Consider the following 24,761-nt stretch of genomic DNA (forward strand, 5'->3'; position numbering starts at 1 on the left):
GATATGCAAAATAATTATAATTTTAACAAAATAAGAGGAATCATTAAAATTACATGTATTGAACAAGCTATTTCACATAACGGATGTTTATATATATATATATATATATATATATATATATATATATATATATATATATACTCCAGAAAGAAAGAAAGAAAGAAAGGATTCAGAGATACATTGACAGGAAGAATTTTTCTTTCTTTTTACTTTTCCTTGTTCTCGATAAATATAAATAAAATAAGATAAATAAAATGCAAGCATTGTGAATTCATCTGACTTGTTCATCGTCTCTCTATTCATTACATCAGTCTGAAATGATAGGTCAAGTTTAAACGTTAGTACTCATGTATCACCCTTGAGTTTTAATTATTCAGAAAGTAAAGACTTAATAATTGATCCAGTAATCGTGCGCACACGCTCTGTCCAATCAGAAGCTTAGCTCTCGACCATTCCATGAGCGCTGACCAATCAGAAGGGAAATACCGTTAACTTCCTGCTCTGGGTCTCCTCCGAGCCCTTAGAATAATCCTGGGAAATAAAAACAAACGGATGTCCAGTGTTTGTAATGCACGGAATTCACAATCATTAGACTACACAGTAGGTAAGTTTATGAGTCTGCCTGCAGTGTCATGTCGGTTACGATTTGTTATCACGATATATATATATATATATATATATATATATATATATATATATATATATATATATATATATATATATATTTTTTTTTTTTTTTTTTTTTTTGGGTGCGTGGGATTTCCCCCTTTCTGGTCAATGTATCCCTGCCTCTGCTTAATTATTTTTATCTAAAATATAGATTTATCTAAAAAAGATATTCTGTTGCTCTATTTTACAAGCCGACATCAGACACATCACTACCACTGACTTTTTTCGTATGTGTATTTGATTTCATTAGTGCAGATTAATGTTTGAGAGCTGGTTATGTAGTCTTAATTGACTGCGTTTCAGTCATTATAATATTCATTCCGTTGTCTGACAACAGAAACATTAAAATATAGTAATAAAAACACTTTTATTGGGAATTAAATTAAATGGCTAAATTAAATTGCAGTATATGAGCATAGGGAGGCAATACAATATGACGCACTTACGTCATAAATATGCTAATTAATGTTCTCTTTATTTATTTTTATGAATTAAATTGTTTCAAAACATCCCCCTCTCTGTTTTTTCACAAATCGCACCGTGTATATATGTATATATATGAATCGAATGAAATGTTAATAATGAACTTTGTATGGAAATGAATACTTGTGGTATAATACGCAAAGAAGAGCTGTTTGTATTGATCTGTGTAAAGCTGTTTTATCAGGTGACGTTAAGTGTGTGTTAAATGAAACCCCGTTGATGCTGTAGCGTCCTCGAGGGCCCGTGATGGCCGGGTCTCCGCTGTGGGCGGTGGATGTGTACGGGCGGGTGTTTAGTCTTTTGGCCGCGAGAGGGCGCTGGAGGCGCGCCGCCGATCTGCCGCTGGACCTGAAGCGCGTGACGGGCTCTCAACAGTGCTGCTGGGCCATCGGCTGCGACCATCACCTATACCTCCACGTGTATCCCGGCCAAGTGCCTATACGCCACCAGGAAGAGACCTGTGAAAACCAGGCGTGTTGGAAACATTCTTTCCAGATCAAACTCTCTATTAAACTGTGATTTATTTGCATGATAGCATACTGTACCTGTGCACTGAGTAACAGAATGGAATGTAAACAGATCCGAAAGTTCGAAAGAACACAATTTGTTTGAAATAGAACTCTTTTGTAACATTATAGATCTCTTCGCAGTCTCTTGTGAGCAATTTAATGCTTACTTTCTGAATAATAGTATTTATTTATTTTTAAATCATACTTACCCCGAGCTTTTGACGGTAGTCTATATATTATATTGTTCTAAACTTAAGGCTAGCAGACAGTGTAAGTAAAAATATAAATATAGGATGGCAATAATAATAACCTTAAGGACTGAAATGTCTGTTTTGCAGAGATGGAACCCGGTTGATGGTTACACAGACGCACTCCTCCTGACAGACCGCTGGCAGTGGATGGACGAGTGGGGCTTGAACCCACAACCTCTTCAAAGCTTTGAGTTGCCATCTGATAACTGGGAGTGGGAGAGCGACTGGTACGTGAATGATGAAAGCTGTGAGAGAGAATCCAGTGAGACGGGTGAGTGAATGAGCGACACAGTCGAAGTGTGCTCAAGAAACAAGCCATACTAAACCCAGCTAAACTCAACCCATCCAAACCTAACCTATTATAAACCTAATCCATAAAACCTACACATTCCTTATTATACCTTTGGGAAAAAGAAGTGTGCTTAATTGTATTGAATGTGCACTAGCAGTGTACTTCAGTATTTAAAATAATCAATATTGTAATGTATTAATGAAATAAAAAACACTACTAGCGACACTTTATTGACACATGCAAGTATGCTTTTAAAAAGTGAGCTGTAATTTTAAGTTTTACTTTAAAGTACACATTTTTGTCATGCTTTAAAGAAGTACACTTAGTTTGATGTGCTGACTTGCATACTAAAGCACTTGATTATACTTTACCTGTAGTGCCTTACTTGATAATACATGTTTAAATTGACTAAATAATTACAAATATGTTTAAATACATGACATTGCAAGTTTCAATAGAAAGTATTTTTTTATTTTAACACTTGTTAAAACTGCTTATGAAATTGCATATAAAAATGTACTGAAGTCCTACTTAAGTGTTTCACTCTAAAGTTTTAATATCAGTTTAAACAATAATGCATTTCTATTGTAAACGCCATGCAATGAAGTGTCCAAAACATTCAGTGCACACTTAGGTACGTTCATTTTAAGTATGCTAATGTGTACTTTTTCATAAGGGTAGATCGTCTCAGTCCACTCTCAAATGATGATTCATAAAAAGCCATAAAACTAAAAATTTGAAATCAAGTCTGAATGACTGTGTGTGTGATGCTGTTTCCTGTGCTTTCAGGGGTGGGAGTATGCAGTGGACTTCCCTACCACCTTCACCAAAGAGAAGAAGTGGAATTCATGTGTCCGTCGCAGGCGATGGCTTCGCTACAGGAGATATAAAGAACTGGGATCATGGGCCAAGGTATCATAATGAGAAAATGGGGGAGCCATGTTCAGAGTTGTCCACAGATGCAGAGTCCTTCAGATTATGTGTGTTTTTGATGCAGGTGCCTTTGGACAAAGCCAGACCTCCTCCTGAGCCCTACATTGACATCAGCTGTGGAGGTTGGGACATGAGTGACAGCCCTGAGAAGCACATTTCCCTGTGGGCCGTGTCCCAGCAAGGGGAAGTAAGTCATCAGATATGCATCGCATGGCCCATGTTGTCAATCAGCACAGAATAGTGTTCCTGTGGCTCAAGCAGTAGAGCATTGTGTCAGCAGTGTAAAAGGTTGTGGGTTCGATTCCCAGGGAACACGTTAGGTTAAAAATGTTAGCATGAATGCACTGTAAGTTGCTTTGGATAAAAGTGTCTGCTAAATGCATAAATGTATTTAAATGTCTAACATAGTTCACTTAAATATGCTACACACATGCTGATTTTTGAAAGAAATTAATACTTCTTATTGAGCAAGGACATTGATCAAAAGTGACTTTAAAGACATTTATGATATTAAAAACTCTGTTCTTTTGAACTTTCAATCAAAGCCTCTTGAAAAATCATGTTTCCACAAAAATATAAAAACAGTTTTCAACATTGATGATAATAAGAAATGTTTCTTGAGCAGTAAATCAGCATATTAGAATGATTTCTGAAGGATCGTGTGACACTGAGTAATGATGCTGACAATTCAGCTTTACCAGATTTTACATTTACATTTTTAAATATATTAAAATAGAAAACATTTCTTTATTTACAATGTGGATTTTATGCGACAATGTATTTTTGAACAAATAAATCCAACTTCGGTGAACATAAAATACTTCACAGACATTAAAAAACTGTTTGTAACATGAATATAATGTATTTCTATGTATTTATTCATTTATTTCAGTATTTTTATTTTAGTACTGAAAGTAGTTCATTTCAGTTCATTGCTGCTGCCTTCTAATTTTCTTGTACATTTTTTAAGTTCAAGTTTTGTCATCTAATGTTTATGCTATTTGATCTCAGCTTTATTAAAGTAACGAAATACATATTTTTAATCGTTTTAGTTTTAGTTAACAGTAAAAGGTCTGACTTGCGGTTACATTTCAGATTTGTGTCCACTAGAGCACACTGCTGTTCTGTGATCTCTGCTTGATATTTTGAGCTCAGCCAACACCTCCTCGTAGATTAACCCCTTGCTCACAAGAATGTGAACAATTCCCAAGCCGAGCGGTTCATTTTTATCATGTCACGCAGATCTGAGGTGTGTCTGTATCTCTACACAGCTGTGGTTCCGCACCGGCATCAGACAGCAGAACCCGGAGGGGACGCTCTGGGAACCCATCCAGGTGCCCCGAGAGGTGGTTCAGGTCAGCGCCGGGCCCAAAGACCTGCTTTGGGTCGTTCTCTGCGATGGACAACTGCTGGCCAGAACGGGCATCAATAAAGACTGCCCTAAAGGTCTGACACTGACAGATTTATTCCTGTCCTTTGAATTCACACATATAGCATGCAGGACATACAGTACATGTTTTGAATGGCTTACACATCGCTGCTATTTATGGTCAAACTGTGATCAGAGTCATGTCAGTAGCATGACAGAGGTATGAAAATACAGAGGCCCTAAAGAACATGTGTTCACTTGAACCACAGCTAAAAATTTCTGAATGTCATTGCAGTAAATTACAGGATGTCAGTACAAATGCTGCAGGAGCTTGCTGCTGAAATGTCTTTGGAGCAGCAGGTGTTTTTGTGATTTTGAAGTCCACACAAGTGTCCTAACTGGAAGCTTTAAATACAAGTTTCAATAGAAATGACATTAAAGTAAATGGTGACACTTTAGATTAGGGAGTACACATTCACTATTAACTAAGACTTTTCCCCTCCATAAACTAAACTCTTTTGTTTATTTATTTGAGGCTCATCATGGGAGTCAGTGCAGCCTCCGAATCAGAAAGGAGCTGTTCATGTCGCTGTGGGGATCAATGTCGTTTGGGCCGTGACTAAAGACAACAAAGTAAGACCATATTTATTCTATAAATGCTCTGTACAGTGCATTTGCTTGATATTCTGCTGTGAGTTTTGCACATTCATGCAGTGCAATTCATATTAAGAACTGCTATAAGAAACAAACATATCTAATCATGCATAAATTCAATTATTTTCCTACCATTTGAGTAATTGCAATGCAGAGTGCAACTTCCATTTTTTCTTCAAGTACCCACAGATGCTCCTGCAGGGTCAGTGTCCTGCAGAGTTCAGCTCCAGCCCTAATCAAGGAAGAAACTTCTAGAAACTTCCAGACAAGTGTGTTGGAGCTAGACTCTGCAGGATGTTGGCCCTCCGGCAGCAGGATGGAAACCCCTAAACTAGTTATGCTGAATTAATTGAAAGAAATATTAATGGAAGCCAAAATGATCCAGATGTTAACGTGGTGCCATGTCATGTGAGGGTTTAGAACACTACTGAAATGTTTGTTGTTGCGTAAAGAGTTCAGTTTCACATGCATTTTTAATTTTAATGAAGGCAGTACAAAGTGTATAGATTGGATGAAGCAGTAAACCATGTGTTTGTGATAGGTCTGGTTCAGGAGGGGTGTGAATTCCCATAATCCCACTGGGTCAGGCTGGATCAGTATTAGTGGAGAGATGTTGATGCTCAGCGTGGGGCACAATGACCAGGTGAGATCAGTGAGGTATCATATACTGCTGCTCTACAACAGCCTACACTACACCCAGCGAAAATTCAAGGGGGCCACAAGATGATTTTAAATCTTGAAGCAATTACATTACATAACCTAATTACAATACTCTCATTATGTAGGAGAGGGGCTTAAAATTTTGTATTTGACAGTGGGGGCCTTAAAAAAACAGGTAGACAGTTTTAAGGCTCAGTGAGACATCTTATTCTATATTTTTTAATTATCTGAATAACATAGTAGCATTTGTGAAAAAGAAATACACTTTAGCATAGTTTTAAAATTTCTTATATAAAAGAAAAGTAAATTTTTTTGGACACAACTGCATTTGTTAACTGCATTAATTGAAAATATGCTGTAGTTGACATTTATATTGAATGCAATTAGCTGAACTGCATGGTACATTTTGACGCACTCAAATAGGACTTAAGTACAACTTTAAATATAATTTCATAATTACTTCTGTTGTCTTTGAAATATGGTTGAAGTGTACGGCTGAATGTATTGAAACGTGTTTATTGTTAAAATAAAATACACTTGTCACTTGTATTGAAACTTGTCATGTATTTAAATATATATGTAATTGCACATTTGTAATGATGAAGTTGCCATTTAGTACATTTATAACATGTTAACATGTATACAGTACATGTATTATCAAATAACACTAAATTTGATGTTCTGATATCTAGATATGGCTCAGGTCCTTCAAAGTAAGTATTTTATTTTCCCTTAGGTACCACCACCAGCAAGCACCCAGATTTGAGGTATCATTCATGTCAAGTTAAGATTAATACCTAAATTTTGTGGTTCGTTCAAATTATTCGTTCATTTACTGAAAGTATGAGCAATAATAGTGATCTTTGCCTTAGCAAACTTCACTAACAAGTGATGTTTCTGTCTGGATAGTTTTACACCTGTAGTTGTCCCAGTACTTGTCCTTGGGGTACACCCATCTGCTATAGGGTGGTGGGCCGTCTCATCTGTTCTCACATGTATCTTTGAGGATTAACCATCATTAGATCCTTAGACCAAACCCTGCATGGCTGGCTGACTGTATTCACTGTCCTTGTTCATACGCACAAACACCCATCGTCCAATCACCTTCACAAGCTCACACAAGGCCCCTCCCTCCCATCAGGACAGGCATGTATGGTCTGGGGGAGTCGGGTGTCCGTGGGTGTTGATTACTTCAGTGTGGAGTTTGCAAGCGATGCAAACCTTGTCTCTGCATCTCTTCTCTCTCTGTAACTGGACCCTTAGACCATCTGGCTCTTCCTGTTGCCCACTGCCTCCTCCATCTCAGCCCAGCCATATATATACACCTCCAGTTCTTTCACCCGCACACAGCCATATGGGAGTCTCTAATTTGAGTTTGGCCACTCTCCACCATTCCATACTTCACATATCATCACTAACCGATGATCTGTGTTCAGCTCAGCTGCAACACTCATATTTGATCCTGTTCCTCAGTTTGGCTAAATCAGAAACAATATCCTCTCTATGAGAACTATATCAGCACATAAAAAGAATATCATCTCATAACTTGTTGATTTTCTGATGCCAGCTCCATTATGATGCAGTTGATATGGGGGATTAATTATTGTATGGCTGTCTGTACTGCTTGATTGCAATATAACAGGTCAATCAAGCCTGTGATCATATATTTTTGTGTAATGACTGATGATGAAGCATAACACCTAATCAAACCCTCTCAGAACAGTAACATGAAAAATGTTTTTACTGTCCCTTTTGATCAATTCAATGCAGTTAAGTGGCAATTTTGCTTGTGTTGTTGAAATATATACATACAGATTTTTGTGAATCTTTTGAAGGATTAAAAGGATAAACAATGTACAATTTTCATAGGCTTATTTGCTCATATTTACCAAGGGGGCCAAAAATTCTGACCACAACTGTAAATATCCCCAAGTTTGCTAAACCAAAGTCTAACTAGATTAACACCAATTATGTAGAAATGAAGAACAAAAAAAGGATTAAATTTTTTTTTTTTTTTATGACTATCTCTCATCTCACCAAGGGCACCAATTAAGCTTCTGGTGCTGGTTTTTCAAAACCCGATTTCCGACATAACTGCTGCCAGTTTCATTTCTCTCAAAGCATTCTGGCTGTCTCGACATTATCTCTTACAACTTCAGGACCATACCACAGTGTGGTAATTCGATGAATTAAATAGATTAAGTTAAATAAAGGCTGTGAAATAAGGCTGTTTAATATTCAGAAGATGCATAAGAAAATACCTGAACTAGGGTAAGTTTATCCCGATGTTACATGATCTATTTCGGCCCATATGTTTTGATGTCTCAGCTTGAAGAAGGTCTAAGAACTAAGAGACTGTGGCTGGTGCGATATCAAATGTATTTTTATTTTATGTCTGTTTGTTTGTGACACAGGCATGGGGGGTTGGCATTGATGACCGGACTGTGTATTTTCGTCATGGCGTGACAGCCACAGAGGTCACTGGCAGGTCATGGGTGGCTGTGTCAGCTCAGCTTGATGGCAGTGAAAGCACAAATCATTCCAGGTAGCTGAAAAACCCGTACAGAGCAATGATTCCTGACAAGGCATACTTAAATAGGTTTCAGAGAGTGTTCGGAAAGATTTTAATTTGTTACACTTATTAAAATGTTTTTAAAGTAGATTTCAGAAAAAGATATTACAGTAGAGATATAAGAGATGTGAAAGTTTATATACATTTAAGTCAGTTTCAGTTTTACACCCTTTTTTCACTCTTCAGTTTTACACTCTTGAGTTTCTAAGGCCTCTAAACTTGAGTCGTATTGATGGGGCTGTTGGGCAACACTAGTGCCTAAGATGTCATTTATTTGATGTTGCAGTTTTCATGAAGGGCTCTGTGTGTGTGTGTGTGTTCACAGTGATGTCAGTGTCTTCACTGGTGAGGTCACCGCTCCTTCCCAGGGTTCCATTCTGGAATGTGATGACACGGACATTCCAAAGATGCCCAAGATCACGAGTGACAGCTTTATCTCTGCGCTGGTGTCTGATCGCTCCACTCCAACACACGTCCCGCCCTCTGCGGCTCACCCCAGTGTACCTGAGGAAAACTAGGTGACCAGCCAAGAGTTCGATTCCTCTATCCTGAGCCCGAGCAGCCCGTCTGATGGTAGCGAGACACCATGGAGCAATGTTGACCTGAAGGAGATGAAAGGCTCGGTTCCCAGCAGCGTCCGGAGCTCAGTGGCCACATACCCCACTGAGCTGCTGCAGAACACAGTAGTGCAGGAGGAGCTGCCACCCTGGGCCTGGGTCACCAGTGGAGGATTTGACATTGATTCCAGCTCACATGTCGACTTGTTTAACATCTCAGGTGCACACAGTTCATCATTTACTCACTCTCATGTCATTCCAATCCTGAATCAGTTTCTTTCTATCACTGAAGGAACTTTATGTGTAATGCATTAGAAATGGTATTTATAATGTACATTCTAATACAAGATATAATTCCACAAATAATAGTAACCAGTTAAAATGTATTATGATATTTGCAGTGTAACAATTAATAGACAAGTGCTATAACTGTGGTTACAATTATTCATAAGAGCATAGCATAAATTATAAGGTGCATTATTAGTGCATTAAAATACTTATATGATGCATAATATATAAAAGCTTCAAGTAAAAACTCATGGACTAAATTCAGTTTCACAGTGGAATAAATTCAAGAATGTAGCGTCAAAACGTCATACTAGGTTTAATGTTGATAATGCCATACAGAATTAGTTTCAATATGTCTAATAAATGATCATATGCCACATTTAAATACTAACATGAAATAGTTTTATAAGCTACAGCAGATGGCAACATCTTCGACTTATGATTTTAATGACTTAATTATATTTATAATATTTTGGGGATGAAGGACATTGTAAACAATGGTTAATAATGGCCAAATTAGTAAAAATGTGCATACTTCATAATTATTATTTTTTACAGTCAGTATTATTATTACCATTATTTTAATATAAAACAAATTCTACATTTTTTGAATGCTGTTTAAAGAAAATCTTCTCTGTTCTCTCTGATTCTGTCAGATTCCGGTCGGCTCTCTCCATCCATCACACCTGCCCTCAGTGCTCTAGACACAGACACTCGGACAGAAAGAGCCCAACAAGAGAGACATGCCTCAATAGAGAAGGTAGCTGCACTGTCAGCAGGCCTTTGTGCATCACATGAGATTAACAGTCAATGGGACATCTCAATCACTGACAAATGTGTGTGTGTCTCAGTCTGTGCGTGTGACGAGAGGTCGTATGTGCTGGTGGAGGGACTGGATGCCGCATCAGTGGGAGGATGTCAATGTGACACTGGAGCAGGTCACCAGTGCCGGAGCTCACATGGGAGACATCCTTTACCTCTACTACACCCACAACCAGGAGAAGAAGGTAACACACCAACAGCAGAGTGCCTCTGTGAAAAATAAAAGTCTACTTTAGCAAAATAGCACAAAGATAACTTTATTTGGAAATGCTACACTTTTAAATAATATATTGCAATCCAAAATAAATGTTAAATGGCAAATAAATAAAAGTATTATATTTTAAGTTGCAATTTAATACATTTACAATATAAAAACACTACAGTAAAGCAACAGTAAAATTATATCAAGTAATTTACATGTGCTTTAGTATGTTGGTCAACGCATCAAAATAAGTGTACTTCTTTAAGGCAGAACATACTGATCCAGAAAAAAAATTTAATACAGCATTTGTTGTATAATCAGCAAGTAATTAAGCATTCATAATACATATTTTATTTATTCACTTAGTACAATATTACTGTAATGAGGCTCTTTTGAGGGGAGGTGCATGAAGACAGGGTAATCCCAAAAACATGTAATAGTAATCCAAGATGAGGAAGATTCATACAAAACACAGGGTAACACACGCAGCATACACAACTAATAACCGCCAGCTAACTGAACTGGGTGAGATAACGAGGGACAGACAGGTAAGGATGATAACTAATCAAACACAGGTGAACTGAATTAACTAATCAAAGGAGAGACAGAAACTAGGTCAAAGTCAAAATGGGCATGAAGACAAAAACTAAGTGAAAACACAACAAAAGAAGTACATAACTGCAACAGTACTCCCCCCTCCCAGAAGCCTAGCACCTTAAAAAGGACTAACAAAGGATGGAGGGAGGGGGTTTGAAAAGAAGGCAAAGCAGTGGTGAAGGGCAGGAAGAGAGGCAGGCATATAATAAGGACTGCGGGGCTGGAGAGAGGAGCCAGGGAGGATCAGACAGAGGGAGGAGCCTGGATGGAGACAGGAGGGACATAGAGCAGAAGGAGCCAGACAGGACCCAGACCACAGCCAACATGATGGTCCACAGTGGAACAGATGGAGGCAGGAGGCATGGTGGAGGAAAGGCTGATGACTCAAGGGGGCCAACCGATAGTGGCAGAGCAGGTGGGAGAGGAGCCCTGGCGGAGATGGAGAGCCAACGAGCCTGGACGACAGAGACGATCCAGGGGGCCAAGGGGGAGCAGATGGCTCAGGCGACGAAGGCAGAGATGATGATCTGGAAGGCCATGTTGGGCCAGAGCGACAGAGGACCAAGGTGGAGCTGGAGGAAGGGAGGAGCCCAATGGAGCTAGTGGGACAGATGGACGAGACGCAGCGGAGTGGAGTCCTGAGGCGATGACAAGTCGACGACTGACCAAGGAGGACCCAGCAGGACGGGGAAGCCTGGTGGACTGACAGTGTACTGTGGACTGACAGACCACGGCGAAGAGGAGGGTGCTAGGAGCCATGGTGGAGCCACTGGGTCGAGGGGCTGGAGGCGGATCAAAGGATCTTCCAGCCACAACGCTGATGGGAATAAGTAGACCCGGGGCAAACCCACATCACTGATAGTGGGTGAGGGCGAGCTCAGAGGGGCTGACAGGAGACAGTGGAGGCAATGGTGAAGACTGGTTAAGCTAAAGGGAGGGTGGGTGGGAATTATGAGCAGTCCGAGAGTTGTTGTGCGATGCCCACACACCAGATTGCCACTCCCAGCACTGAGAGCGCTAGGGACAGTGGAATGACCTCCATGGTTGAGACAGGACAGACAGATTCAATTCAGGGCAGACAGGCAGTTCAGGGCAGATGAACAGTTCATAAACGGTTCATTGTTGCCGGCTCATGCTCCTTGTCAGTCGTTTGATGAGGCTCTGGCTCCAGGGTGATCCTAGGCTCTGTCGCTCTATCAGGCAGGCTTTGGCTCTCAGTCTGCTGTGGGCTCTGGCTGTTGCTCCACGCAGCGGGGTGGTGTTTGATTGGGTTCTGGGTCACGCTGTGTTCTGGATCGGGGATGGATGCTCTCCAGACATTGGATGATAGCCTCCCTCCAGTTCAGTATGGTGGTGACTGGGAGGTCAGTGGGGCATTTGTAATTGCGATCCAGAAAAAAGACTTTAGTGTCTCGTCATCAAATGGGCAGGTGACTGTGATTCTCCTGAGCCACGGCAGTGAACTTCACCGCCCACTTAATTATTTGTTTTGGGCTGGTTATTCTGTCACACAGTGTATAGAGGTAAGGCACACAAAGACGAGGGTCATCTACACAAGAGTTTAATAGACTCCAAGAAGATGATAATCCATGAAGGCAAAGGGAATACACAGCAAAACAACATCACAACATCAATACCGGAGAAGGACCGAACAGAACAGGGAGAACTTATACAAGAACTAAACGAGGGAACTAATGAGTGGATTAACAGAACACAGGTGAGCAGAATGAACTAATCAGACTGTATTGGTGTAAATAAACCCATGTTTGTCCCGATGTGTGTCTGTCAGTATGTGTATGCTGTGATAAAGGAGGTGACGGCCCTGGTGCCCGTGTTAAGGGACTCTCTGTACACCATGGCTGTTTACACCCCAAAAAGAACCAAACAGAGACGCCCCATTTTACTGGCAACTCCTTATCAACAAGACTTCAACACATGGGTAAAATACACTTACAAACAACACTTCTGTTTAAAAAGGACCTCTATGTGACATGGCTAGTGGCTAGAGCTAGTGGCAGGTGAATTGGAAAATATATCCATACAGTACATACAGCTTACAAGGCATGACCCTGAATTAAGATAATCTTCATTCAAATGTATAAATTCCTCTCATGAAGAACAAATATGTGCTTAAAATCAAGGGGGAAAAACTATTTGCATATAGAAAACGAATTGTGATATTATTTTCATGATAAGGGTGTTTAATTGCGTTGCAGAATGAGAGTGACGAGTGATTTCGATCTTTCGTTACAGCTGTCTCTGTTGAACGAGTCATGTTGTGCGTCCAGGGAACTTGGAGAGCATCCATCCAAACAGGCCCTGTGGGCTGTGACGTGTAAAGGTGACGTCCTGGTGCATGAGCCGTCACCCATTCTGGAAGCCCCGGCGCAGTACTTACCCTGCGACCACTTGTAAGAACGTCCCCATCTGCCTGTCGTTTTCTCTCACTGTAACTCTGTTCTAAAGCTGCTTAGCTGCTTCACTGTCTGCTCCCGATTTTCATAGAGCTTGACACTAGCAGGATGCTAAGCTAACACAGCAATATTAGAAAAGCATGAAAACCATAACACACGCAAACATTGACCAGAATAATACACATTCTGAAGTAAAATTATTAAAGTTGAAATGATTAAAGAGGTCAGCACATTTTTATATGATATTATATAATTCATAACTATATAATCAGAGTCATATTTTTCTTGATTTGGGGGCTTATGAATGAATTAATATTAATTAGAGCGACAACGTTAAATACATTTACGGATAAATACATCTAAAACAGAGCCCGAAAACAGTGATAAACAAGCATTTACCTACATTAAATATAGTACAGATATTCTGTTAATAAAATACATAAAATGTTGCACTGGTGTTTGTGTTGAAAGACTTGTGCATTGATTCTTTTTAAATCGTTTCATTTACATGAATGAATCATCTGCATGGGATGAATTTGACCGTTTTTTTTTTACTAAACAGTGTGTGCTATACAGTTTGACAATAAAAACTGCAATGTACAGTACATGTAGCATTTTATCAAACTAAACAACTATGCTAAAAGTATATTTCAAGTTCATTTTAATTAAACTGTATTCAGTTTTTTCTCTGTGTAAACTTAAGTTTGGCTATATTTTCCAAGTATACTTTATGTAGCAAAATAATATCAATGCATTAGACTAGTAGTATACATAAGTGTACTACAAGTATACCTCTTAGGACTAAATTGGCCCACTTTCAATTTATAAAGGTATAATTTTAAATGTACTTAAATTTTTTTTTATCTCTGTTTTGTATTGCAACTGTATTAGTGAACTTATAGTTTACAAACTTGATACTTCTAGCGCACTTTTATGAAAGTTTATTAAGGTAGACTTGAAGGTTTACTCTCAGTTAAACTACTAATATGTAACATATAAAATATTTAATGTTTTATACTGGCAGTATACTTGTAAGTTTAATATTTAAAATGAAAACTTTACTACTTGGTTTCTCTTTAGGTTTTCATTTTTATACCTCTGATATCCCTTTAACCGCACTTTTTTTTAAGTAGAATTTGAAGTTAACTCCTACGTACACTACCAGTGGATTTATACCAATGATTTATGTATCATGTTTTATGTATTTACTATTCCCTAAGCACTTACACTGCAAAGATGACTTTTTAATATAAACTTGAATATGTACGTCTATAAAAGAGTATGTAAAATATGATATACTGCCTCAAAGAAGCCAAAATGTGTTGAAAAGGTATTTTATAGGCTATTCTATACACTTAGAATACTTGATTACACTTTTCAGAATTAAATAGAATTACAGGCCACATATACTTAAACCTTTCTATGTTGTGGTCAGTATAAACCAATTATAAGTTTAATTTATTTAAGTATTCCTCTGATAACTATATAAAAAGTCCACTGAAAGTATAATCTCTTATTTTTAGTAAGGGTTAAAAAAAATAAGTATATTACACATGAATTAACATCCTTTTTGTAAGGATAACAGAAAGGTACAATATTTATTTTAATAACTACTGTCACACCTCTGAAAAAGGTCAAGTGGGTGATGTTGCTTAGTTCCTCCCGAACACTGGTTATAAAGCGCTTTATTTGCTGTCTGCTTTTTGAAACACTGAAATTAATAATAGCCTAAAAATGGTAACATTTAATATAAAAAGTCAAAAGTATTAACAGCACTGAACCAACCTATGTACAGTGGAGATGAAAATTGGAGAACAACCTAAAATTTCCTCAATTTCAAGGTCACTGCTTAGTCCTATTTGAAGTTATCCTAACAGAAGTAGAAGGGTAGTCTCTTAAAACATGTTTCATGAATTAATTGTATTCTGAAGCACAGTATAAAAAACTTTAATGAGATATTTGAAAAAGAACTCTTAAAGAGAATACCTCCAAGTTATTGGTGTTAATCTGGCAACTGGTGCTAATTTCCTTAATTATATGACGAACCCTTTAACTGGCAGCATTCCTCCCATTTTCACTGAGATCCCAAGATGGCAGGCAGCTTTAAGGTGACTGAAAGCCTGCAACAGGAGGTTGTCCAGTGAAGGCTAAAGGGACGGCCCTTTCAGCCACTTCAAGAGAAGTTGGTCATTCCAAATCTGTGATTTCTCAAACATTGCAGCTTTACAATGACAATAATTAATTCAAGTCCCCCAAAAAGGGTCGTCCACGTAAGACAAATGCACAAGACTCTCAATGGGAAATCGGTTCAACACTGCAGCCGGAATTGCTTGCAAGTTCATCATTAGCAGAAAGAAATGGCTAGAGTCACCTTTGCTGAGGAGCATGTTGTGTGAAAAGAGAAGAACTGGTCCAGAGTTTACTTAAGTGATGAGAGCAGGTTTCATTTATTTGGGTCTGATGGGAAACATTTTGTTCGGCATTAAACTGAGAAAAGACTGTAGCCCGTAAGTGCATAAAGAAGTGAAAGGTGGAGGAGGAAGTGTCATGGTTTGGAGGAACAGGAGTTGGGCCTCTTATACAGACACATGGCAGATGAATGCAAATGTTTATCAGAACCTCCTTCAGTAACATGCAGTTCCTTCCCTGCAAGAATTTCCCAATCAGTCTGCGGTTTTCATGCAAGACAATGTTCAAGTCACACTGCAAAACGGGTAAAGCAGTTCCTTGAAGCTGAATACATTGAAATAATGAAATAGCGGCTCAAGAGTCCTGATTTAAATCAACTGAAAATCTCTGGAAAATCCTTGGTGACAAAGTTATGGCTAAGAAACCCACAGCAGTTACCGAGCTATGGAAGAGAGTGGAAGACGAGTGGACAAAAATCACACCAGCGCAGTGTGAGAAATTAGTGATGTCCTGTAGCTGTGCTGTAGTGATTCAAAAGCAAGGGCCTTTACTTTTACGGACAGAGCTAATCTGTCACACACTGTTGAGCTGGTGCTTCCTAATTGAAGTGTGCACAAAGTCAAGCTTGCATGCCACAGAACTGTCTGATGCATTTGATTGGGTTTCCCTGTGTTTGTGCCTGTGTTCTGTTGTTGTGCTCGGCATGTGTCACATCTCTGTGTGCATATCTGCTGTGGGTTCAGGTTCTGGCGTCAGGTTCCTGCTCATCTGCTCTGTGTGGAGTCTAACAGTCTGGGTGTGGTGTGGGGCATTGGTTACGATCACACCACTTGGGTCTACACGAGGGGCAGGGTAAACATACACGCAGCTACCCGTGTCCCTCTCTCTTACTTAGTTTGGACCCTGCAAGTTAAATATATGCTGATTTGGATGCTGGTGTGCTGATCTTCCCATGAGGCTTCACCAGCGTATCTTTCTTGGTCAACCCGCTTAACCAAAAAGACCAAGTTTTGCATCATGGTCCACCAGTTAGACCAGCACCAAACCAGCATAAACCACCAGACTGGACCAGGATGTAATTCATGCCGGTCTAAGTTGAACTTTGCAGCAGGATGGGATATTCAGTATCTACTGCACAGTTCTGGATTCAACACATAGTCACTGACACAGAGTCTCCTTCACTAATAATTGCACAGATTACTGCTATTACTTGATTACTCACAATTTGCATAAAACGCACCCAAATCATCTTCTTTTCTTCTTCATTTAATGCTTTGCATTAACACACCAACAGCAGAGTGCCTCTGTGAAAAATAAAAGTCTACTTTAGCAAAATAGCACAAAGATAACTTTATTTGGAAATGCTACACTTTTAAATAATATATTGCAATCCAAAATAAATGTTAAATGGCAAATAAATAAAAGTATTATATTTTAAGTTGCAATTTAATACATTTACAATATAAAAACACTACAGTAAAGCAACAGTAAAATTATATCAAGTAATTTACATGTGCTTTAGTATGTTGGTCAACGCATCAAAATAAGTGTACTTCTTTAAGGCAGAAGATACTGATCCAGAAAAAAAATTTAATACAGCATTTGTTGTATAATCAGCAAGTAATTAAGCATTCATAATACATATTTTATTTATTCACTTAGTACAATATTACTGTAATGAGGCTCTTTTGAGGGGAGGTGCATGAAGACAGGGTAATCCCAAAAACATGTAATAGTAATCCAAGATGAGGAAGATTCATACAAAACACAGGGTAACACACGCAGCATACACAACTAATAACCGCCAGCTAACTGAACTGGGTGAGATAACGAGGGACAGACAGGTAAGGATGATAACTAATCAAACACAGGTGAACTGAATTAACTAATCAAAGGAGAGACAGAAACTAGGTCAAAGTCAAAATGGGCATGAAGACAAAAACTAAGTGAAAACACAACAAAAGAAGTACATAACTGCAACAGTACTCCCCCCTCCCAGAAGCCTAGCACCTTAAAAAGGACTAACAAAGGATGGAGGGAGGGGGTTTGAAAAGAAGGCAAAGCAGTGGTGAAGGGCAGGAAGAGAGGCAGGCATATAATAAGGACTGCGGGGCTGGAGAGAGGAGCCAGGGAGGATCAGACAGAGGGAGGAGCCTGGATGGAGACAGGAGGGACATAGAGCAGAAGGAGCCAGACAGGACCCAGACCACAGCCAACATGATGGTCCACAGTGGAACAGATGGAGGCAGGAGGCATGGTGGAGGAAAGGCTGATGACTCAAGGGGGCCAACCGATAGTGGCAGAGCAGGTGGGAGAGGAGCCCTGGCGGAGATGGAGAGCCAACGAGCCAGGACGACAGAGACGATCCAGGGGGCCAAGGGGGAGCAGATGGCTCAGGCGACGAAGGCAGAGATGATGATCTGGAAGGCCATGTTGGGCCAGAGCGACAGAGGACCAAGGTGGAGCTGGAGGAAGGGAGGAGCCCAATGGAGCTAGTGGGACAGATGGACGAGACGCAGCGGAGTGGAGTCCTGAGGCGATGACAAGTCGACGACTGACCAAGGAGGACCCAGCAGGACGGGGAAGCCTGGTGGACTGACAGTGTACTGTGGACTGACAGACCACGGCGAAGAGGAGGGTGCTAGGAGCCATGGTGGAGCCACTGGGTCGAGGGGCTGGAGGCGGATCAAAGGATCTTCCAGCCACAACGCTGATGGGAATAAGTAGACCCGGGGCAAACCCACATCACTGATAGTGGGTGAGGGCGAGCTCAGAGGGGCTGACAGGAGACAGTGGAGGCAATGGTGAAGACTGGTTAAGCTAAAGGGAGGGTGGGTGGGAATTATGAGCAGTCCGAGAGTTGTTGTGCGATGCCCACACACCAGATTGCCACTCCCAGCACTGAGAGCGCTAGGGACAGTGGAATGACCTCCATGGTTGGGACAGGACAGACAGATTCAATTCAGGGCAGACAGGCAGTTCAGGGCAGATGAACAGTTCATAAACGGTTCATTGTTGCCGGCTCATGCTCCTTGTCAGTCGTTTGATGAGGCTCTGGCTCCAGGGTGATCCTAGGCTCTGTCGCTCTATCAGGCAGGCTTTGGCTCTCAGTCTGCTGTGGGCTCTGGCTGTTGCTCCACGCAGCGGGGTGGTGTTTGATTGGGTTCTGGGTCACGCTGTGTTCTGGATCGGGGATGGATGCTCTCCAGACATCGGATGATAGCCTCCCTCCAGTTCAGTATGGTGGTGACTGGGAGGTCAGTGGGGCATTTGTAATTGCGATCCAGAAAAAAGACTTTAGTGTCTCGTCATCAAATGGGCAGGTGACTGTGATTCTCCTGAGCCACGGCAGTGAACTTCACCGCCCACTTAATTATTTGTTTTGGGCTGGTTATTCTGTCACACAGCGTATAGAGGTAAGGCACACAAAGACGAGGGTCATCTACACAAGAGTTTAATAGACTCCAAGAAGATGATAATCCATGAAGGCAAAGGGAATACACAGCAAAACAACATCACAACATCAATACCGGAGAAGGACCGAACAGAACAGGGAGAACTTATACAAGAACTAAACGAGGGAACTAATGAGTGGATTAACAGAACACAGGTGAGCAGAATGAACTAATCAGACTGTATTGGTGTAAATAAACCCATGTTTGTCCCGATGTGTGTCTGTCAGTATGTGTATGCTGTGATAAAGGAGGTGACGGCCCTGGTGCCCGTGTTAAGGGACTCTCTGTACACCATGGCTGTTTACACCCCAAAAAGAACCAAACAGAGACGCCCCATTTTACTGGCAACTCCTTATCAACAAGACTTCAACACATGGGTAAAATACACTTACAAACAACACTTCTGTTTAAAAAGGACCTCTATGTGACATGGCTAGTGGCTAGAGCTAGTGGCAGGTGAATTGGAAAATATATCCATACAGTACATACAGCTTACAAGGCATGACCCTGAATTAAGATAATCTTCATTCAAATGTATAAATTCCTCTCATGAAGAACAAATATGTGCTTAAAATCAAGGGGGAAAAACTATTTGCATATAGAAAACGAATTGTGATATTATTTTCATGATAAGGGTGTTTAATTGCGTTGCAGAATGAGAGTGACGAGTGATTTCGATCTTTCGTTACAGCTGTCTCTGTTGAACGAGTCATGTTGTGCGTCCAGGGAACTTGGAGAGCATCCATCCAAACAGGCCCTGTGGGCTGTGACGTGTAAAGGTGACGTCCTGGTGCATGAGCCGTCACCCATTCTGGAAGCCCCGGCGCAGTACTTACCCTGCGACCACTTGTAAGAACGTCCCCATCTGCCTGTCGTTTTCTCTCACTGTAACTCTGTTCTAAAGCTGCTTAGCTGCTTCACTGTCTGCTCCCGATTTTCATAGAGCTTGACACTAGCAGGATGCTAAGCTAACACAGCAATATTAGAAAAGCATGAAAACCATAACACACGCAAACATTGACCAGAATAATACACATTCTGAAGTAAAATTATTAAAGTTGAAATGATTAAAGAGGTCAGCACATTTTTATATGAGATTATATAATTCATAACTATATAATCAGAGTCATATTTTTCTTGATTTGGGGGCTTATGAATGAATTAATATTGATTAGAGCGACAACGTTAAATACATTTACGGATAAATACATCTAAAACAGAGCCCGAAAACAGTGATAAACAAGCATTTACCTACATTAAATATAGTACAGATATTCTGTTAATAAAATACATAAAATGTTGCACTGGTGTTTGTGTTGAAAGACTTGTGCATTGATTCTTTTTAAATCGTTTCATTTACATGAATGAATCATCTGCATGGGATGAATTTGACCGTTTTTTTTTTACTAAACAGTGTGTGCTATACAGTTTGACAATAAAAACTGCAATGTACAGTACATGTAGCATTTTATCAAACTAAACAACTATGCTAAAAGTATATTTCAAGTTCATTTTAATTAAACTGTATTCAGTTTTTTCTCTGTGTAAACTTAAGTTTGGCTATATTTTCCAAGTATACTTTATGTAGCAAAATAATATCAATGCATTAGACTAGTAGTATACATAAGTGTACTACAAGTATACCTCTTAGGACTAAATTGGCCCACTTTCAATTTATAAAGGTATAATTTTAAATGTACTTAAATTTTTTTTTATCTCTGTTTTGTATTGCAACTGTATTAGTGAACTTATAGTTTACAAACTTGATACTTCTAGCGCACTTTTATGAAAGTTTATTAAGGTAGACTTGAAGGTTTACTCTCAGTTAAACTACTAATATGTAACATATAAAATATTTAATGTTTTATACTGGCAGTATACTTGTAAGTTTACTATTTAAAATGAAAACTTTACTACTTGGTTTCTCTTTAGGTTTTCATTTTTATACCCCTGATATCCCTTTAACCGCACTTTTTTTTAAGTAGAATTTGAAGTTAACTCCTACGTACACTACCAGTGGATTTATACCAATGATTTATGTGTCATGTTTTATGTATTTACTATTCCCTAAGCACTTACACTGCAAAGATGACTTTTTAATATAAACTTGAATATGTACGTCTATAAAAGAGTATGTAAAATATGATATACTGCCTCAAAGAAGCCAAAATGTGTTGAAAAGGTATTTTATAGGCTATTCTATACACTTAGAATACTTGATTACACTTTTCAGAATTAAATAGAATTACAGGCCACATATACTTAAACCTTTCTATGTTGTGGTCAGTATAAACCAATTATAAGTTTAATGTATTTAAGTATTCCTCTGATAACTATATAAAAAGTCCACTGAAAGTATAATCTCTTATTTTTAGTAAGGGTTAAAAAAAATAAGTATATTACACATGAATTAACATCCTTTTTTTAAGGATAACAGAAAGGTACAATATTTATTTTAATAACTACTGTCACACCTCTGAAAAAGGTCAAGTGGGTGATGTTGCTTAGTTCCTCCCGAACACTGGTTATAAAGCGCTTTATTTGCTGTCTGCTTTTTGAAACACTGAAATTAATAATAGCCTAAAAATGGTAACATTTAATATAAAAAGTCAAAAGTATTAACAGCACTGAACCAACCTATGTACAGTGGAGATGAAAATTGGAGAACAACCTAAAATTTCCTCAATTTCAAGGTCACTGCTTAGTCCTATTTGAAGTTATCCTAACAGAAGTAGAAGGGTAGTCTCTTAAAACATGTTTCATGAATTAATTGTATTCTGAAGCACAGTATAAAAAACTTTAATGAGATATTTGAAAAAGAACTCTTAAAGAGAATACCTCCAAGTTATTGGTGTTAATCTGGCAACTGGTGCTAATTTCCTTAATTATATGACGAACCCTTTAACTGGCAGCATTCCTCCCATTTTCACTGAGATCCCAAGATGGCAGGCAGCTTTAAGGTGACTGAAAGCCTGCAACAGGAGGTTGTCCAGTGAAGGCTAAAGGGACGGCCCTTTCAGCCACTTCAAGAGAAGTTGGTCATTCCAAATCTGTGATTTCTCAAACATTGCAGCTTTACAATGACAATAATTAATTCAAGTCCCCCAAAAAGGGTCGTCCACGTAAGACAAATGCACAAGACTCTCAATGGGACAACACTGCAGCTGGAATTGCTTGCAAGTTCATCATTAGCAGAAAGAAATGGCTAGAGTCACCTTTGCTGAGGAGCATGTTGTGTGAAGAGAGAAGAACTGGTCCAGAGTTTACTTAAGTGATGAGAGCAGGTTTCATTTATTTGGGTCTGATGGGAAACATTTTGTTCGGCATTAAACTGAGAAAAGACTGTAGCCCGTAAGTGCGTAAAGAAGTGAAAGGTGGAGGAGGAAGTGTCATGGTTTGGAGGAACAGGAGTTGGGCCTCTTATACAGACACATGGCAGATGAATGCAAATGTTTATCAGAACCTCCTTCAGTAACATGCAGTTCCTTCCCTGCAAGAATTTCCCAATCAGTCTGCGGTTTTCATGCAAGACAATGTTCAAGTCACACTGCAAAACGGGTAAAGCAGTTCCTTGAAGCTGAATACATTGAAATAATGAAATAGCGGCTCAAGAGTCCTGATTTAAATCAACTGAAAATCTCTGGAAAATCCTTGGTGACAAAGTTATGGCTAAGAAACCCACAGCAGTTACCGAGCTATGGAAGAGAGTGGAAGACGAGTGGACAAAGATCACACCAGCGCAGTGTGAGAAATTAGTGATGTCCTGTAGCTGTGCTGTAGTGATTCAAAAGCAAGGGCCTTTACTTTTACGGACAGAGCTAATCTGTCACACACTGTTGAGCTGGTGCTTCCTAATTGAAGTGTGCACAAAGTCAAGCTTGCATGCCACAGAACTGTCTGATGCATTTGATTGGGTTTCCCTGTGTTTGTGCCTGTGTTCTGTTGTTGTGCTCGGCATGTGTCACATCTCTGTGAGCATATCTGCTGTGGGTTCAGGTTCTGGCATCAGGTTCCTGCTCATCTGCTCTGTGTGGAGTCTAACAGTCTGGGTGTGGTGTGGGGCATTGGTTACGATCACACCGCTTGGGTCTACACGAGGGGCAGGGTAAACATACACGCAGCTACCCGTGTCCCTCTCTCTTACTTAGTTTGGACCCTGCAAGTTAAATATATGCTGATTTGGATGCTGGTGTGCTGATCTTCCCATGAGGCTTCACCAGCGTATCTTTCTTGGTCAACCCGCTTAACCAAAAAGACCAAGTTTTGCATCATGGTCCACCAGTTAGACCAGCACCAAACCAGCATAAACCACCAGACTGGACCAGGATGTAATTCATGCCGGTCTAAGTTGAACTTTGCAGCAGGATGGGATATTCAGTATCTACTGCACAGTTCTGGATTCAACACATAGTCACTGACACAGAGTCTCCTTCACTAATAATTGCACAGATTACTGCTATTACTTGATTACTCACAATTTGCATAAAACGCACCCAAATCATCTTCTTTTCTTCTTCATTTAATGCTTTGCATTACTAAAATACTGAAACTAATAAAAAACGTTATTTGAGATTACTCCCATAATTTGAGTAAAGCAGGCAAAAAATAACTAAATAAATAGCAAGTTGAAATAAGGGATTAAATGATTGTTCAGCGATTTGTACATATACAGACATGTTTGCGAATAAAAATGTTCTGTTCTGCATTAATATACCATAAATTGCTTGGGCAAAAAGGAATCCATGCATATGTGGATCGGGTGACACGCGTGCATTAATTGACATCTAGTTCGAGTCGATCTTGTTCGGTTCATTTGGATTTTGAGACTTCATTTTCGCAGTTTTCAGCATTTCACGTCCCACACACACACACAACTACTGACGAACAAGGCCCAGTGCAATTCATGAAAGTGTACACGATTTGAAAAATTTGCAAATGTGCGTCACTACACTGAAACAAATGCTTTTCAATCAGTGTCTGCAGAGTTAAAATTTACATTAATGTGCAGCATTTTGTTCAAATAGAGACATATTTGTGAATACAAACGTTATAGTTTGTATTAAAATTACCATAATTTGTGCATGTAGGGATTAAAATGTGCATTTGTGGATCATGCGATGTGTGTGCATTCATCCGAGTCGATTCTATTTGATTAATTTGAATTTTGAGACTTTCGTTTTGCTCTTTGCGCCTTTCCCAATCCACACACACACACAGCTCGCGATACACGCGCAGCTGAGCCAAAGATTGGGTTTTCTTTGTTTCTTTTTGGTTTGGCTATTCTCCTCTGCCTGTAGAAATACAATAAAGATGTTTTATTGAACTTGTTCTAACTTAACTTGTCTTAAGACACAGAATATCTTATATTAATTTGGCCAAACAAGAACTTCGTGACAATAAGTGTGTTTTTTTTCCGCTGCACAATCATTTAATCCCGAATCAAATTGAAAGGCATTTGTGTGTGGTTCGTAAGATACATGTATAAAATTGATGTAGTACATCGATATTTTTGTGTGCATCTATTAATAATTTTCAATCCAATTTCATCCCATATTGAAAGTCCACTTATATAATTTTTTCTACATGTTATCGTAAGGGTTTTTCCCATTATTTTCATTTTAGTTT

The 24,761-nt window shown here is 39.4% G+C and overlaps 1 protein-coding gene and 1 pseudogene across 1 annotated transcript; both read left to right on the top strand.

Annotated features, from left to right (window-relative positions):
- The first annotated feature begins 518 nt into the window (after positions 1-518).
- Positions 519-24,761, top strand: part of LOC132148848 (tectonin beta-propeller repeat-containing protein 1-like) — a 29,665-nt pseudogene continuing 5,422 nt past the window's right edge.
- LOC132148847 (tectonin beta-propeller repeat-containing protein 1-like) lies at positions 19,368-23,702 on the top strand. The gene is made up of 3 exons (XM_059557590.1): positions 19,368-19,513; positions 19,828-19,985; positions 23,133-23,702. Exons 1-3 carry the CDS (start codon positions 19,430-19,432, stop codon positions 23,332-23,334), a joined length of 444 nt encoding a protein of 147 aa, XP_059413573.1. The 5' UTR covers positions 19,368-19,429; the 3' UTR covers positions 23,335-23,702.

This window comes from Carassius carassius, chromosome 9, assembly GCF_963082965.1.
Source record: "Carassius carassius chromosome 9, fCarCar2.1, whole genome shotgun sequence".
In the NCBI taxonomy this organism is placed as follows: Eukaryota; Metazoa; Chordata; class Actinopteri; order Cypriniformes; family Cyprinidae; genus Carassius; species Carassius carassius.

Excerpts from the sequence above, each read along its gene's own strand:
- LOC132148847 (XM_059557590.1), top strand. The coding sequence starts at position 19,430 with ATGGCTGTTTACACCCCAAAAAGAACCAAACAGAGACGCCCCATTTTA. Across the intron at positions 19,514-19,827 it reads AACAAGACTTCAACACATGG|CTGTCTCTGTTGAACGAGTC; the intron begins GTAAAATACACT and ends CTTTCGTTACAG. Across the intron at positions 19,986-23,132 it reads TACTTACCCTGCGACCACTT|GTTCTGGCATCAGGTTCCTG; the intron begins GTAAGAACGTCC and ends CTGTGGGTTCAG.